This window comes from Balaenoptera borealis (assembly GCF_965194805.1).
Source record: "Balaenoptera borealis genome assembly, chromosome: 12".
NCBI classification, from domain to species: Eukaryota; Metazoa; Chordata; class Mammalia; order Artiodactyla; family Balaenopteridae; genus Balaenoptera; species Balaenoptera borealis.
This window is the reverse complement of record NC_138869.1, coordinates 34,534,700-34,553,671: the sequence shown is the minus strand read 5'-3', so window position 1 is coordinate 34,553,671 and position 18,972 is coordinate 34,534,700. Positions and strand designations below refer to the sequence as shown.

The 18,972-nt window shown below is 36.3% G+C and overlaps 1 protein-coding gene across 21 annotated transcripts in view; it reads right to left on the bottom strand.

The window, feature by feature from the left end:
• CFAP20DC (CFAP20 domain containing) overlaps nt 1-18,972 on the bottom strand; it is a 290,901-nt gene that overhangs the window by 271,260 nt on the left and 669 nt on the right. For 19 of the 21 annotated variants that reach the window (XR_014232111.1, XR_014232112.1, XR_014232113.1 and 16 more), the window contains exons 2-4: nt 16,609-16,698; nt 13,976-14,069; nt 6,142-6,214 (exon numbers count right to left, since the gene is read on the bottom strand). Coding sequence is in view for 16 of the 21 variants with exons in the window: in XM_082344685.1 (XP_082200811.1) it covers nt 6,142-6,214; nt 13,976-14,069; nt 16,609-16,698 (257 nt within the window). In the remaining 5 variants the exon portion in view is untranslated. Of the gene's footprint in view, nt 1-6,141; nt 6,215-13,975; nt 14,070-15,622; nt 16,588-16,608; nt 16,699-18,972 lie in introns of those variants that run through there. The other 2 variants (XM_082344689.1, XM_082344696.1) reach the window with 2 other exon arrangements.

Below are 18,972 nucleotides of genomic sequence, written 5' to 3'. Positions count from 1 at the left end.
TAAGTAACTTGCCTAAAGTCCCACAGAGGTAAAGCAGAATTTGACTCTGAATCCGTCTCGTTTGAGGCCTATGCTCTTACTTCTACCTAATACGTCACATGTTCCCTATGTCTTGCTCTTATGCCATCATAACATTTACAAAGATGTATTTAAATTGCCTTTTAACTGATCTTTCACCCTCAAAGCAAACTATATGTGGACAGAGATTGGGTCCTGTTTACTCATTCCACTCCTGCCCACTCATATATATTTCAGAGCTTTTGTGCCAGGCATTCTGTTAGGTGCTAGAATATCATGGAACTCAAAGACCGCTCAAAATGACAGATAATCAAATAAAATATACCATTACAAACTGGCATAGTTGTAATGAAGGAAAACAGTAGAGTGCTAGAAAAGAGCATAAGATTTATTTCTCATTTATTTGGGGGAAGTCAAAGAAGGGCTTTCTGGAGAGGGGAGACTTAAGCTGAGATGAGAAGACTGAGTAAGAGTTAACAAGGTAAAGAAATGGGGATATAAACCACTTGTGCATAGGACCCTAAGCGGAGACCTCACCTGGTGTGTGAGGAAGGGAAAGCCAATATGGCTGGAAAGGAGCAAGTGCGGCTGACGGCTGGTGAGCTCAGGAGAGTGGTATGGGATGAGCAGGGAGAGGTGAGAGACCAGAGCACATGGGAGCATTAGGGATTTGGGAGTTTGTCCTTGGTACAGTGAAAATTCCAGATGGTTTTTAGAATGATCACTCTAGCTGCAGTGTGGAGATAGGATTGGAAAAGGATAAGAGAAGAAGCTGGGAAATCTACTCGGATGCTCTAACAGTAAATCGGGGAAATGTGATGGTGGTTTGGGACTAGGAGGGTAGTGAGGGTGGGAAGAAGTAAACGGATTCAACGTAGATTGACTCCCCTATGCCTATCACACTGTATGACAGTAACAGGAATTCAATAATTTGTTGACTGACTAATCATGAGTGATTCCTCAAGCAGAGCTGTGGCTGGTTCTAAGGCATCCACTAACTCACAGATGTATGACCTTCTCCTGAGCAGTATAATCATGCGGTGAACATAAGATACACAGGAAGATGTTGAAGAAATGAGTATTAAATTCATAAAACAGCTGGCAAGACTCCACTTATGAAAAACTCTTGATGTGTAAGTGTATCTTTGTGAAACAAAATGCCTCTCCCATTCTGACAATGAAAAATTTTAGAAGCCAGATATCTTTCTGCTCTATGACTTTCCAAGCTTGTTAGAGAAATATATTATTTAAAATGGCCTGGAGCTATGCTGCTAGAAACACAGTAAAACACTAAGGGTGCTGAAAGAAAGCCCTTTCATTTAAGGAAAAGAAAAAGCTGTAGTTAGAAAGGCAATCAATACTTATTACTCTACCTTCTTTCTTGTAAAACATGGTCTCTGTCATTACTTCCTAAAATAGCAAAATATTTTGATTATCTATTAGCAACAAATTCAAATGCATAGTTAATACATTTTCTCATAATCTAATAATTTCACTACATCAGGACAGAGAATGTTTTCCCCGTGTTATTTAATAATTTTGACCTTTTGTCCATAAGACATTTGTTTTGTAAAAACTATAAAACTAAAACAATCTGAAAAATCCAAATGTTTGTCCATGTGGCTATGAGAACAAGAGACTATGATTATAGTCAACTGAATTCAAAATCTGACAGTTAGTTCCATCACCCAGGAAAATGTTTTCCCATCCTTCAAGAGCATTAATCACACGGTAACAAAGGGGTGGTCAGGCTTACTTATTTCAACTGCTTTCTTGCTAGACTAAGTTAAACCTAAGATACCTATTGATTTCTCAATAATTAAAGCTTTAATTATTATTAACTTAGTTAAAACAGTATATTGCCTAGCCTAGAGTGATAAGCTCAAGTGTTCGGGGGCACAAATAAAGCTTAATTTTGCATAGGAAAAGAGTGCTCTTCAGCAAAAGATTACATCCCAGGGTTCAGCAAAGTGTCTTGCACAACTCTGATCAACAGGCCAACACCTCTACCAGCACCTCTACCGTGGCTTCAAGGTATAGGTGGTAGAGATCAGGAGAAAAGGGTTGGATTGGATTTCTAGGTAAGGAACCTAACAAGCTTAAAAATAAACTATAATGTGTCTTCTTCCATTTGGTAGGAAACCACTTTCCCCTCCACTGAAAATAAAACTTTATATGGTACACTGTAACTTTAGAATGTTTTTAGAGTCTTGAAAATACTTTTTTCTGCAGAACTAGAAAAAGATATTGTGTTGGCCAGAAAGTTCGTTTGGGTTTTTCCATACCATCTACAGAAAAACCCAAATGAACTTTTTGGCCAACCTAATACATAAGAGCATCAAATGCTGCTTTGGTCTTGTTACTATAAGAACTATTTTAAAGAATCTTGGTGACCATGGCAGATGATAACAGAAAATCTTAGAAGTTTATAAGATTTAAAGTTGAATAAAATAAAAATATAAATTGTTCCATCTATCATTTATCATTCTAGAAAACAAAATTAAATATATTATTAGCTAAAATTCATATTTTACCAACATATGCACACATTAATATTTTAATTCACATAAACAAAGAGAAATTAATAACCTCGAGTTTACGTTAATCTCATTTTATTAAGAAAGCTCTTCCTTCCCCTTGGTTTGCACCGGTGTAACTAGTCCAAAATTAACTTCATTAATAGGAAAAGTCACTTCCTCCAGCAGGGAAAATAAAAGCCTAAGCTTTGACCGTGGACAGCTATTAGTTACAAAGAAAAATTAGAAAATAGCGTACCCCAAATATAATGTTTTATTGAAAGCACACAAATTTATTACTGAGACCCTAAACAATATTCCATTCTATATGAGTATGCAAATTAAATGTTATTTTCATTCTCAGAATTGTATCAGACAACAGGTAGCTCAACTGAGTAAAATTTGTATGTGCTCATTTTTGCTAAACAATTAGTTCATGGCAAGGCCATTTAAAACAAATATATCCCAAGCCATCTATATGTAAACAGAAAAGACCAATATTTCTCAACTAAAGTGAATAACATTAAGATACTATACATAGAAAATCCTAAAAATGCTGCCAGAAAACTACTAGAGTTCATCAATGAATTTGGTAAAGTTGCGGGATTCACAATTAATACGCAGAAATCTCTTGCATTCCTATACACTAACAATGAAAGATCAGAAAGAGAAATTAAGGAAACAATCCCATTTACCACTGCATCAAAAAGAATAAAATACCGTAAGTCCCCTACATATCCACCTTCAAGCTGCGAACTTTCAAAGATGCGAATGTGTATCTGGTTCCAGCAAGGAACCAGAACCTGTGCCACCAACGTCAGGTGTAAGTGAAACTGCACCTTGTCCTCCATCTCCTATTGCTGATGATCCTTCAGCTCTACCATCTCCCACCTCTTCTCCCTCCTCCAGTCAGTAATTCTTGCCTGTTCACCTGATGCCAGCCCCTCTCATGCCAGCTGTTGTACTGTACTACTGTACTTTTCAAGGTACTGTACTGGAAGATTAACAATGTTTTCTTTATTGTTTGTGTTTGTTTGTTTTTTATGTGTTATTTGTGTGAAAAGTATTATAAACCTATTACAGTACAGTACTATATAGCTGATTGTGTTAGTTGGGCACCTAGGCTAACTTCGTCGGACTTACGAACAAATTGGACTTACGAAAGCGCTCTTGGAACGGAACTTGTTCGTCTGTAGGGGACTTACTGTACCTAGGAATAAACCTACCTAAGGAGACAAAAGACCTGTACTGTGAAAACTATAAAACACTGATGAAAGAAATCGAAGATGACACAAACAGATGGAAAGATACACCATGTTCAATGCAATCCCTATCAAATTATCAATGGCATTTTTCACAGAACAAAGAACAAAAATTTTTAAATTTGTATGGAAACACAAAAGACCCCAAATAGCTAAAGCAATCCTGAGGGAAAAAAATGGAGCTGGAGGAATCAGGCTCCCTGACTTCAGACTATACTACAAAGCTACAATCATAAAAACAGTATGGTATTGGCACAAAAACAGACATATAGATCAATGGAATAGGATAGAAAGCCCAGAAATAAATCAGTAAATATACTGTAAATATATTTACTGATTTTACTGATTACTGATTTATATTTAAATATAAATATACTGTAAATAAAAAAACAGTAAATATACTGTTTTAACTAAGTTAATAATAATTAAAGCTTTAATTATTTTGTACTGGCACAAAAACAGACATATAGATCAATGGAACAGGATAGAAAGCCCAGAAATAAATCCACTCCCTTATGGTCAATTAATCTATGACCAAGGAGGCAAGAATACACATTGGAGAAAAGACAGCCTCTTCAATAAGTGGTGCTGGGAAAACTGGACAGCTACATGTAAAAGAATGAAATTAGAACACTCCCTAACACCATACACAAAAATAAAATCAAAATGGATTAAAGACCTAAATATAAGGCCAGATACTATAAAACTCTTAGAGGAAAACATAGGAAGAACACTCTTTGACATAAATCGCATCAATATCTTTTTGGATCCACCTCCTAGAGTAATGAAACTAAAAACAAAAATAAACAAATGGGACCTAATTAAACTTAAAAGCTTCTGAACCGCAAAGGAAACCATAAACAAAACAAAAAGACAACCCACAAAATGGGAGAAAATATTTGCAAACAAAGTGATCAACAAGAAATTAATCTCCAAAATATATAAACAGCTCATGCAGCTCGATATCAAAAAACAAACAACCCAATCAAAAAATGGGCAGAAGATCTACATAGACATTTCTCCAAAGAAGACATACATGGCCAAAAAAGCACATGAAAAGATGATACTCAACATCACTAATTTTCAGAGAAATGCAAATCAAAACTATAACGACGTATCACCTCACACCTGTCAGAATGCCCATCATCAAAAATCTACAAACAATAAATGCTGGAGAGGGTGTGGAGAAAAGGGAACCCTCTTGCACTGTTGGTGGAAATGTAAATTGATACAGTCACTATGGAGAACAGTATGGAGGTTCCTTAACAAACTAAAAAAAATAAAACTACCATATGATCCAGCAATCCCACTCCTGGGCATATATCCACAGAAAACCATGATTCAAAAGGATACATATACCCCAATGTGCACTGCAGCACTATTTACAATAGGCAAGACATGGAAACAACCTAAATGTCCATTGACAGATGAATGGATAACGAAGATGTGGTACATACACACAATGGAATATAGTCCTAAAAAAGAATGAAATAATGCCATTTGTAGCAACATGGATGGACTTAGAGATTATCACACTAAGTGAAGTAAGTCAGACAGAGAAAGACAAATATCATATGATATCACTCATATGTGGAGCCTAATTTAAAAAATGATACAAATAAACTTATTTGCAAAACAGAAACAGACTCACTGGTTTCAAAAACAAATTTATGGTTACCAAAGGGGAAACGTGGGAGGGAGGGATAAATTAGGAGCTTGGGATTAACATACACACACACTACTATATCTAAAATACATAACCAACAAGGACCTACTGTATAGCACAGGGAACTCTATTCAATATTCTGTAATAACGTACATGGGTAAAGATTCTGAAAAAGAATGAATATATGTATATGTATAACTGAATCACTTTGCTGTACACCTGAAACTAACACAACACTGTAAATCAACTATACTCCAATAAAATTTAAAAAATAAAAAATAAATAACATTAAAATGAGGTATTTCAATTAATTTAAAACCAAACACAGTTTCCAATAGCAGACAGTACAAAACATAACATCACCCCTCATTTGAACTATAAAATCTCAAACTTTTGCATTATTTTTTTCTTCAAATTATAGGCTCTTTATTGTCAAATTCAGAATCCTTTGATATTTTCTTAAAACAGATGAAATTTGCTTTCTGCCCTTAGGGAAATGCCAGACTACAGTATATCTGAGAAATACCATTAAATTAGTTTAATTACTTCATGTCGACTTGATAAGTCACTGCTCTTTAATGCAAAAACTGCCACTTATAATTAATGACTCTTCATACTGCTTCAATTGATCAAATGTCTAATACACATAAAACATTGAAAGAAATTCTGTATATCTTACAGCAATTCGGTGGAGAAGTCTTGTCCGAGGGGTATGTAAATCTGAAGTACAAGAAACCTCTGGATCAGTCCGACTAAAATGAGAGGGGGAAAATATACATTTATATGTCCAAACCATTTATATGTACATATAAACAAAACAATCACATGCCATCAACAAGCTGAAGCTTCTATCATTTCAGCTTTTATCAGTTCTAATACATAGAACTGCAACAGCACTACCCCTGAGTTACAACCTCATTATAAAAGCAAAAAAAATGATGAACTCAAATCAAACTCTAACAACAAATGCTGTCTTTTAAAGTCCCATCTGTGGGCTTGGTGAAATTTTTATGAAAATTTACAAAATAATAATTTTTTATTTACTATTTTTATTAGGTTGCAAGAAAGTGCACACGTTCAATAGACACATATAAAATTGAACTATGGACTCTCATTAAGGCGGTCATAAAAGCATGTGGCAATTACTTTTATTCACTGACAATTTTAACTGTACTTAACAACTTAACGAAAAACAACTGATCAAAAAAACAGTTCTAATTATGACAACTACAGCTGAAGGTTTGATAAGCCATATATAGTTCATACAGTTTTAAATGTGTCTAAAATGAGATGGATGGAGGAACATATTTTCAGTTATAATACCTTTTGTTAATGTAACATATTTTTGATTAATTTAATGCTCACAAATAAAGAACTGATAGTTTTTATTTCCCATGACCAGCTTCACCTGGATTAAAAAAATATTTGGAGAAAGACCTATGGTACTTTTGATAACTGAAGTCTACAACTGCTTCAAAAATCAACTGATTTCATAAACCTCTTCAGACCCATACACTTAATTCCCTTCCTCTTAGCTTTTGAACTTTTGCTTGATCTCTCAATTATGATGCTCTTAATGAACGTTTTAGTATCACTTCCTCCTAAAACATGACTTCTAGGAACTTTTTTCCCAATGTGAGACACTGGGTAGGAAATGGAAATGTCGATATATCTGTGAACCTCTCCTACAAATCTAACAGTACAGGCCAATATGTGGAGAAAGGCCTCAAGGAAGGCAACTGGTCTAACATGCACGTTATTTTCTGTTTATTCCAACTTAGTAGACTTAACAAGTTTAAGTCTTTTAAAGTAACAATACATGTTTGGGTAGTCTATATATAAAGATCTTCTGGTTTAGAATTCCTATGGTAAAATGTTTTACAACATTCCTGAACAACTTAAATAGTTCCTATATTTTACCCCAAATCTAGTTTCTAAACAAAACCATCTTTGACCGAATGTGCTTAACATTTTAAAAATCAAACACACAAAGATAACTTTTACTTAAAATACTAAGCTTATAAACGGCTGCAAAGAGCCATCAGCAGAGTAAGCAACATAATGGAAATATGGGTAACAGCCTCTGAACTTAGAAAATTCTCTAGGAATCAGATTCTACCATATTTATGGGAAAAGCCAACAAGACAACCAGAGTTCTGGATTACAAAACCAAAATGAGATACCAAAATGAGTCCAACTTAAATAAACCACCATTAATCAATCTCTCTCTTGCATCTTCCATTGATTGGACTTACAGTATTTTTCCATTGCACAAAGGCCCCCATAAATAGAGCTGAGAGAGCACTGGGATAAATGAAATCAACCTTTACAAAAGGTCCCTAATTTATGTCACAAATCTTACTGAATCAGCACTGTTCTCTTCAAACACAAAGAGCTACACATATAGGGCATTTTTGTATGAACACTTTTAGATATGAAACATGCTTGCCCTCAAAAAGAGAGCTTTGTAACTCAACTCTCTCACGTACAGAAGCCCTAGTTTCCAAAAGGCTTCACTTCTAATATTAAAAGAAGTACAATACCATATGGTGATGATCTGACAAAGAAAAAAGTACATTAATAACATTTGACATACACTGATCCTGTGTGTCAGAAATGCTAAATAAACTCTACAGTAACATTTTCTTCCCAGTGGCCTAGTAAATCTAAACTTACTCCTCATGTCTACATTATATGTAAAATCTGAATTTAAAATCTATATTTAAAATGCTGAATGTGGAACTATTGTTAGTCAAAAAAGCCCATCAAGTACATAAAATTCATAAAAATTCACTCTTTTTACTGAAATATCCAGGTTTCTGCAGTTTTATAATCTGTTCTCTGTCTGAGACAAAAACTACCTCTATGTTTTAAGGGGTCAGATCCTTTCTTCTTTTGAATATTTTAAGACACATTTATCTGGTAAAACACCATTAGATTTTTAAACAGTGGTTTTTACAGTTGTTTCATTACAGCAAATGACAGTTGTATATATACCTCAATATACATTTTGCAAGTGTTACACTGTCCAAAGAGCTGGGACTAGACCACAGTACAGTAATCCTTTATAAGTGACCTGATAAATCATGACTGAAGATATATCCTGGTTCTATTGCAGCCCTAGCACAAACAGCACACTAAAGTGCACCTTTCCCACTGCAACACAGAAAACAATTATCCCTTCATTATGGGTTATTCCATATACCTTGGGCAAATCAGAAAACCTGTTTGGGCCTTTTTATTCTTCATATGTAAAACTGAGTTGATAATTTAGGTTTACCCCTCACAGAATCATTTGTGTAGATTAAATTAGATCTATCATTTAATAAAGATTCACTGAACATATACTATATGCAAGACTCAGTGTTGAAGCTTTTGTAGTGAAAAAGACAGGCATGGTCTCTTCCCTCTTAGAACTTATATACTAGTTCCATGAAGGAGAAGGTCAGGGTGCTATGAAAGCATATAATCCTGGGTCCTTGAAATGAAGAGGACGATGAGTGAAGGTTTTCTTGAAGAAGGAACATTGGAATTCAGCTGGGAAGAACAGCAGGGATTGACTGGGCAAGGAAGACAGGGGTAGAGGAGAGGAATAAATACTGCAGGGAGAGGGAATACTTCATCATGTGATGGAAGAGGCTATAGTAGATTGCATGAACTTAAAGACCTAAAGGACTGGTAGGAGAGACAGAAGGGGAAAAGTAGCAGGGGATAAGTCTGGCAAATAGCCAGGAACTCAATTACGTGGGGCCTTGAAAGCCATGTGAAGGATACAGGTCATCCTAAAATCAATGGAAAGCCACTCATCCATTCACTCATTTACTCAACAAAGATTTACTGAATGTCTACTACGTGTCAGGCACTGTTCTAGGTGAACAAAATAGACTAAATTTCTGTGCTGGTAGGCCTTAGTTTCTGGTGATGATGAAAAAACAATAAAAGAACACAAACAGCATGTTAAATGGCGATAATTACTATAGGAAAAGGGAGAGCGGGGTAAAGGGGATTAAGAGTGGGGAAAGGATACAAAGCACAGGTTGTAATTTAAGTATAGGTCAGGATGGGTCCTTACTGAGAAGGTGACGTTTTATTTGGTAAAGGCCTGAAGAAGGGGAGAGAGTGAGCCATGTAGCTATTTGGGAAAAAAAGCCCTAGGTAGAGGGTACAGCTTGTGCACAAGGGCTAAGGTGCTAAGGTACCAGGCTATGGTTGAAAAGAGCAAGGAGACCTGTATGGTTTCAGCAGAGTGAAAAAGGAAAGAGTAATACGAGGTAAAGTTAAAGTTAAGTAAAGAGAGTTAAGAGGGCAGCAGATACCACAGGGTCCTAAAGATTTTTGGGTTTTACCCTGAGAGAGATGGAGTATTTTCAGCAGAATCACTGTGGCTGCTAAGTTGACAACAGACTGTAGGGAGGCAAGTCAGAAACAGGGAGACTAATTAGAAGACTACTGCAATAATCCAAGCATGAGATAATAGTGGCTTGGACCAGCGTGGTAGCAGGGAGGTGGCAAGAAGTAGTCAGACTCTAAATCTAACTTAAAGATAGAGCCAATAAGATTTTCTAGATGAAAAAAAGGAAAAATCAAGCTGATTTAAGAGTTTTTGGTCTGAGCAACTGAAAGACAAATTGCTAACAACTGAGATGGGGCAGTATGCAGGAGGAGGAAGAAAAATTTCTAGGGTAAAGCTGCCCAAGTATAAATGTCAACTAAGCAACTGAATATACAAATCTGGAGTTTGGGACAAAAGTCAGAGATGGAAATGTAAGCAGGTATACAGCAGAGATGATATTTAAAGCCATGAGACTAGAGCCCAAAACCAAAGGAGTAAATGTAGTTCAAGGTCAAGATGGTCAAGGACTGAGTCCAGAGGCATTGCAGCATTAAGTTGTGTTGGGGAGAAGAGGAAGAACCATGAAAGGAGACTAAGAAGAAAGACCAGCAAAGCAGGAGAAAAAAAACTACGAGTATGGGCATCCTGGAAGATGAGTGAAGAAAGCACTATATCAAGGAGGAGTGTGTCACCTTTGTCAATGCAGCTGCTAAGTTAAGCAAGATGAGGGCTGGAAACTGGCCACTGGATTCAGGAATAGAGAGAGTACTAGTGACCGTGACAAGAGCAGTATCAGTAGAATAGTGAAGTCAAAGCCACTGAAGGGTTTTAGAAACAGGAAGTCATAATGAGTTTATTTAAAAAAGAAATACCAAAAGTTAGGGCAGGGGGAGGCTGAGAGGAACCTCATAAAGATGACCTCATCCACCAGAGCAGCTGAAACTTACATCAACACAGGGCTTCAGGGATGCTGATCCCGAGAGACACACCATTTGATTCAGATGCCACAGGCAGAGAAAACAATGGTTTCAAACATGAGCCTCACACAGAAAGTCCCTGGACAGACCATCCAAATGATAAGATGTTTACATGTAACAGAGCTTCTTCTCATATGGGCAACTCTATATAACATGTTCCAGCATTAATAGCAACATGGATTTATTTATTTAAATTGCTAATGATTTACAAGTCTCATTATCAAGGCCAAATGGTTACCAGTAGAAATTATAACCTAAATTGTTATAGTTTCTTAGTACGGCAAGTTTAACAAAATTACTAAACGCCAACTATATATGACACACTAAGTCAGGGGTACAAAGTAGATGATGCAAGAGTCCTGCCCTGGAGAAGTACACAACCTGATAATCAATATCACACCTTCCTTTATTTGATCAGATGCTGAGTTTAAAAAAAAACTTTGACATATTTAGAGATGCTCAAATATAATTCAGAAATATTACTATTTAAAATGAAAAGTTAAAAATATTGAATTTCACTATGAGACTTTCTTCACAGGTACTTAATATAGTAGGAAACACATACGAGGTACCTAATGTCAAGTTGGCATAAATAAAGTGGATGTTTACTCTTAAAATAGGAATACATAATGGTAATTGAACTTAATTTAGAAATGTTAACAGAAAGCCAATTCTCTATTCAAGGCATGCCATTAAATTTAAATTTAACCATAACAATGTCACATAGAAGGTCATTTTATACAAGTGAAAATAACTATAAATTCCCATTATCAAAAATTCTGGGGCTTCCCTGGTGGCGCAGTGGTTGAGAATCTGCCTGCCAATGCAGGGGACACGGGCTCGAGCCCTGGTCTGGGAAGATCCCACATGCCGTGTAGCAACTGGGCCCGTGAGCCACAATTACTGAGCCTGCGCGTCTGGAGCCTGTACTCCGCAACAAGAGAGGCCGCGATAGTGAGAGGCCCCCGCTTGCCACAACTAGAGAAAGCCCTCGCACAGAAACGAAGACCCAATACAGCCATAAATAAATAAAAATAAAAATAAATTACAACAAAACAAAACAAAACACAGAGGCCAAAAAAAAAAAAAAGATTCCAAATAATCTTAAAAACATTGGTGCAGGACTATATAAACTGTTCCATTTGTTACAGGGCTGCACATGCTACTGAAAAGCCAGATTAATTTTTTTTTTTTAATGGCTTATGAGAGGTTTTTTTTTTTTTAATTAATTAATTAATTTTTTTATTTTTTATTTTTGGCTGTGTTGGGTCTTTGTTTCTGTGCGAGGGCTTTCTCTAGTTGTGGCAAGTGGGGGTCACTCCTCATCACGGTGCGCGGGCCTCTCACTATCGCGGCCTCTCTTGTTGCGGCGCACAGGCTCCAGACGCGCAGGCTCAGTAATTGTGGCTCACGGGCCCAATTGCTCCGCGGCATGTGGGATCTTCCCAGACCAGGGCTCGAACCCGTGTCCCCTGCACTGGCAGGCAGATTCTCAACCACTGCGCCACCAGGGAAGCCCCAGATTAATTTTTAATTACAGGGCATCGTACAAGAAATACATTAAAAGATTCTTCCCTTTCTTCCAATTAAAATTATTATCTTTCCATTTTTAAAAAGCAATTATAACACATTAAATTTGTTTTATTTCTAAAAAATAACTTAGATAAAAGTGGGAAAGGGGAGCTTGTCTTTAATCACTGAGCCTTTGGTAGAGGAGAAATCTTTCTCAGAGCCAACTGAGAAACGTTACTAGAAGTGATTTGATTTTGTCAGTAACATCATCATATGCATAGATGCTGAAGGCATCACATGGAAGGAGAGGCCAACAGTAAGAAAAAACAAAAGAACACTGGTTTAGCATAAAGTCATGTTCCTGTAAATCAAATGTGTCTATTTTACAAAGTCAATATTCTTAAAAAAGATGGACCATGTTTCCTGTTAAAGAATAACCTCCAGTTTCAGACATGTTTCCATGGCTCATCTTAGTTCACTTTATATATCAGTACAAATTTATGCAGAAATGAAAAATATCTTTGCTATTAAAAAATGCAAACTATGAGGAAATCATGATTTTAAAATGGTAGTAAATTTTAAAAAATTATTTTAACAATGATTATCCCTTCTCTTTGAGGTTCTGTTTCTTATTTTATTTAGAAAGATACCACTTTAAAATAAATCATCTTCCATCTATAACTTCTATGGTTTGGTTTATGTCTTAGAAATCTAAAATATGCATGTAGTAGCTTGAAATAGCAGATAAAACACACAGCCTGTAAAAGTTTAGAAAACTGAATTAAAATGAGAAAATCAGATACCAAGAATAGGTCTTTTCATAGTCCCTGGTACACAATAGGTATTCAATAAATGTTCTTAATGAATGAAGAAATAAAGAATGAATGTAAAAAAACAGCTGGTTACCTACATTTGCTAAATCACAATAGTTAAATATAGGATAAAGTTAATGAAAATATGATTAAGCATTTTGATAAATTATATTTCTTAAATCACATCAGTGTACACAAAGCCTAATTTGGTGGCAGAGTCTTGAATTTTAACCCCAGTGTAGCCAATAACTGGGCTTCTGATCATAAATTTAAGTGATCCCTCAGGGTTCCTTCTGCTTTAAACCTCTGATCCTCATTTCCAAAGTAGATAAGAATTGAAGTCTATTTTGGGGGTTTTTGTTAAATCACATATTCATATCTTTACTCATTAGATACTAATATTTCTAAAGGTATATAAGTTGATATCTTACTAAATAATGCCTTATATAGTATTTTACATAAATTATTTTCTCACAAATTGATTTACGATAATTTAGGAACTCATGGTCTCTTGATGAGGAACCAACCTCAGTGTGTTCATCTGTAAAAGAGCTATTGTGAGGATTAAAAGAATTAAAAAATATGAAATGCTTAGAAAGTCATTGGCACGCAGCAAGTGCTTAATAATATCATTACTAGTCTAATTAATTGAATAATCTTCTAAATCTTCTTTAACATACAAGTAAATTTCTAATAAACAATGAAGCAGAATCTCTTTTCAAAAGCCTGGCATAAAGTTACTCTCTGAATTAAAAAAAATCTTATTACTTTACATTGACAGATGCCAGTAAAAGTCAAACTGATAGGCCTGTTTATGAGACTTAAAAGCATAACTTTAAGCATCAAATGTTAAGCTTCAACATTAAAAGTCTTACTTACGGATTTGCTTATTCTCCTTTGGTAACTGAATTTTATTTGTTTGGCTGCTTCCTTCCAGGACAAACACAAAACTTTTAACTTCTTTATCAAATTCCTACAGAACAAAAAAAACAGTGGTAACTGCATATTTTATTTGACTTTTATTATAAAATTGGAGAAGCAAGCCCACAGAAAAAGTCCCACACTGAAATGACTTAAAATAAGCTCAGGCCTTGATGATACTCTTACACTGAGAGTTGCTGGGAACTGGAATATAGAAGCCACCCTTAGCCACTTGGCAAATTCTCTACTATATCAAGACACTCTTCCTCCAAATGATAAAAAGTTCTCCAACTTCAGGGATTCCCAAGTTACTAATTTAAAGTTTCCAGAGTTTAGTTACCCTTTCCCTCCTTTAATCTATGTATTTCTGTCTAATAGCATAGGCTGAACATCACTTTCTGTTAACAGTACAATAAACCATCTAATCTATGTTGTATCCAGTTTGGAAGTTCCTTGGTTTCAAGCCATGGCTCATATGGAATTAATCAGTGCCTTATTTTACTAGTCCTCTAACTTGAAGTTCTATACATCATTTACTTAAAATCAGTACAAATTAAAGTGTTACAACTAAGCTTACCTAAAAAATGAACAGAAACAAAACAAGCTTGGAAATGAAAAACTTACACATGAGAGTCCAATTTCCATCAGTCAAAGTGCTAATGTAAATGGTTATTTTTTTATCTTGGAGCAAATTTCCAATCTTTAAGTATAAAGACTCCTTTTTCACAATAAAATATTTCATAGATCCTCCCACTCTTCCTTTTTGTATATGTTAAAAAATACTAATGTAACTAATGGCTGCTAAGAATTAACATTTAAATAAAACTGTATTATATCCATCACAATAGCGTCTCTTATGTATTCGAAATGAACATACACATAGAGTGTATTATTTCATCTACACACAAGTTGGGCATATACTAAAACCTTTCAACAGCTTACCAAAATCTTGAGCACAGCCACAAATCCTTGTGTAGTCTAGCCCCTGCCCAGTTTTTCAAACCTCATCTCCTGCCTCGCACTCTCCCTCACTCTGAATCCTAGTCTCTGTAGCCTTCTAGCAGTTTCTTAAAAATTCTAAGCTCCTCCAAAGCAAGGACTTTGTACCTGCTTTTCTCATTGCCTGAAATGCTCTTCTCTCTACCAGCTCCACCTGGTGCCTAGTTAGTTCTCAGAAATCAAGTATCATTTCCTCAGGGAAGCCTTACCTAATCGCTCTGCTGTGTACCCTCACAGCCACATTTAACATTCATTCATAGTAAGAGCTATATAATTTTGATCTAAGAGCTATATAATTTTGATCAAGTCACTTAACCTTACCATGCCTATAATATAGGCATAAGGGTACCTTGTGAGATACAAGGTTATTGTATGGATTATATAACATGTAATGTGCTGAATCCTATGGCTGGCAAACAGTAAGCACTCAATTAATAGTAGTTTAAAAAAACTATCCAAAAAAAAAAAAAAAAAAAACTATCCATAGAACAAAGTCCCTAGAAAGGTGTTTTTCTCTCAACTGTACAAGAGACAAGAGAGAGAGGAAAGAACAGGGAAGGATACAGATTTTTATATCTGGTAGCAGCAAGATGAGGTAGTTTCTACCTGATGACATCAGTTTTCCTTGTGAAATGGGGGGTGAGGTCTTCTGGTGAATGAGTGAGGAGGGTCTGTCTTGGGTGTGGGATGGGGATGGGGGTAAGAAGTTAGTGGCTGGAAACCTGAAGATAATGGAGAAAGAACCATTTTAGAGACCAAGAGAACAGGAGAACTTCCAGGGCTGCTAACACTGAATTTATAGCATTATCGATCTGAGAGACTATAGATAGTTTTCCAAAGGTATTGAGAAGCCCAGATGCAGGCACAGAAAAGAGAGAGAATCAGGGATTCAGAAATGGTTGGCATTTGCTAGGCAGGCATGATGAAAGGACAAGGAACAGGGGTATTTGAGGTCTTGACTGGGAAGTGACTGAAATAATGGACCATGGATTCTGGGCTGGAGAGAAAAGAAAGTGAAGACAGAATGAGTGAGTAAGTAGGTAACTAAATAAGTAAATAAATCTAAACACAGGGGGAAAAGTAGAATGGTCAATGGCCTAAGAGTCTCAATTAGGTTGAAGAACAAATACAGTGGGAGTAACTAGGCAAGCAACATTAAGAATCGAAGATTGGACTCAGAGAGGGATGTCTCAAGTTCTCAGTTAGTAACTTCAGAGGCCCTGCAATTTTTGGTGATAAGGTACAAGGTGTGACAGTGGGAAAGGCTGCTGAAGTAGAGTGGAAGACGTCATTAGAGATGAAGAAATCAAGAAGCTGAGAAGCCCAGGGTTTGGAGATTTTCCTCACAGAAACTGAAGTCACCTAAAACAGCAGCAGGACTTGGCATATAGAGATGGGTTATGAGCTGTGTGCCAAAGTCTTCAACGGCCAAGGAGGCATGTCTGTGAGGGCTGCAGCCAATGATGTCATGAAAGGGTTTTGAAGTGAATGAACAGAAAAACCGGTTCTGAAATCTTACCAAGCCCTTCTTGTTATAATCTTTACTCTCATTTCTTTCCAGGATTTAGGTGGCTCTAATTTCTAACACTTACTTTCCAAATCACAGATGGACTGCCAAGGATCTTCCATTTTGCTCCAGGATTTTTTCCCTGAGCACTAAAGATTTCAACAAATGCACCTCCCTAGGGAAAAAAAATATATTAAAAATTAAAGTGAAAGACAATGCTAAGGAGGAAATACTATCCACCACATAGTCTATACCCACTGTTCCAGGCATCTGTTAGTTAAGTAGATCTGAGAGGAAACATTATCCCTCTTATCACTCCTACTTTATACCTTGATTGTATCTAAGCAAAAACTGTTCTGATTCAGGTCACCTTGGATTAATGGTTTAAGAAATTTTTTTAAAACATGATAAACATTAAATAAACTCCATGCCATACAAACCTTACAGTCTCTCAGTGTAAGGTTCAGTTACTTCACATGTATAGTTCATGCTTACAAAATATTCTATTCAACACACACTAATGGGTTTAAACTCAACTCTCAAGCCAGGCTAATAAAATCTGATAGTTATCTCTGGCTACAAGCTTTTTAGTTACACTAACCTGAGCTCCAACACCAGGTTTGCCGTTTATTAACTATCTGACTTTGGAGTTACTTAACCTCTTGATTCTCTATCTGTAAAATGGGTTGTTAGATTACATAGGATAGTAAACATAAACCATCACACTCAATACCTTACACAAAGCAAGGGCTCATTAGTACCAGCAATGATTATTCAAAAAAACGGCAAATTGAATAATTGAGTACTGGGTCAATAAAAGAAGCTTGGACTTGGGAGAGGGAGTGATTCTTATTTTGAGGATTCCTATAAGATCTTTTTATATATTTAAGACAAATTAATTTGGAGATCTATAAAATATGTACCAAAAAAATAGAGAATCATTTCTATAGACATGCTAAGTGTTCCCTATTGTAAACCTGGGAACATGGAGGGACATGCTCATGTAAAAACACTAAACACATTACTGAGTGTCCATAAGCTTTAATTATGAGAGGAATTAATGATTGTCTCTAAGGAAGAGTTTATTGCAAGAAACTGAAAACCTGAAATGAGAGTAAATATGGTTTTCTTTTATGGCCTGTTAAATTATAAGCAGCACATGAGTAAATCTGTCTGACTTTCATAAAGAATTTTCTGTTTTTTTCTCAATAATATAAAGATATTTTTGCTTCTGAGTTTTAACACGTGATCACTTGAAGTTAAGACATTTAACGTCTTCTTTAGGCAGTACTATGTGCAAACTGTGTGTGGAACTGAATTACTATAGCTTCTGGGGTCAGGTCATATTTCACTATGAATTTTAAATGTGAGGAAGCTTTTTCTTTTTTTTTAAAGAGAAAGATCCTTATACCTGGTGAGATAGAAAAATACCTCCCCCGCCCCCATTTCTGCTATCACCTGTTTCCCACAGTAGACACCGGCTTTTTTATAACAATATATTTTACCCATATTAAGCGAGAGAAACTCTCTAAAATTTTTCCAACAGATTTAATGACATCAAACGGAATAGAAGAAAGAGAACTGCAGAATACTCTGAGGGCACTCATAAGAAGGCAGGTAGTATTTGGTGAAAAGGTAGAAGCAACGAAGAGGTGACCAGTGGAGGACTGTTCTGGCACAGGGACGAAATTGTTCGTAACAGCAGTACTAGGATAGCAGACAGACAGACTGTAAATGGAGAGTGTAACCTCAGGTGGAGGTAGGAGGGGAGGGCAGGAGACTAGGGTCAAGGAAGATCAGGGAGGTGCCCAGTGAAGTGAGGAAAGCAGGAGCGCTTTGGAGACCCTCTAGGATACTCAAAGTGACTGAGGAAGACCCAGAAGCAGTTTCCCTCAGTGTGGTATTTGGACCACCTGCATCAGAATCAAATGGAGAAAGGCGCTATAAAGGTAAATTAACTAGCCCCAACAGAGATTCTGATTCACTCTATTTGATGTGAGGCTCAGGAAATCCGTATTTTTACAAGTACTGAAAATGATTTTAATGTACCACAGCCTTTGAGAATCACTGACCCGCCCCCAATTTTGGGGGAAAAGAAAACAGCACACGGCCAAAGTGCTTATTTTCTTTCTTGGCTTAACCGATTCATGCATTCACTCATTCACTCTCTGCTAAATAGCTTCTGAGTTACCAGTGTGCCTCAGTATTGTTAAAACTCAAGGTTTATGGGTCCTGCCCTTAAGGTTCTGATTCCGGAGATCTGGTTGGGGTTTAAGGCTGCATTTCAGCCAGAAACACAGGCAATCCCTACACCTTGAGAAGCACGGAGCTGGAGAGGGAACGTCAAATCATATGCCCACACGGCAGTTGCTTTCTTTTCTTTCTCTTTTTGGGTCAAGACCACTTATCCATTAGTTCCTTCTTACCCCGAGAAAGACAGTATTACCTG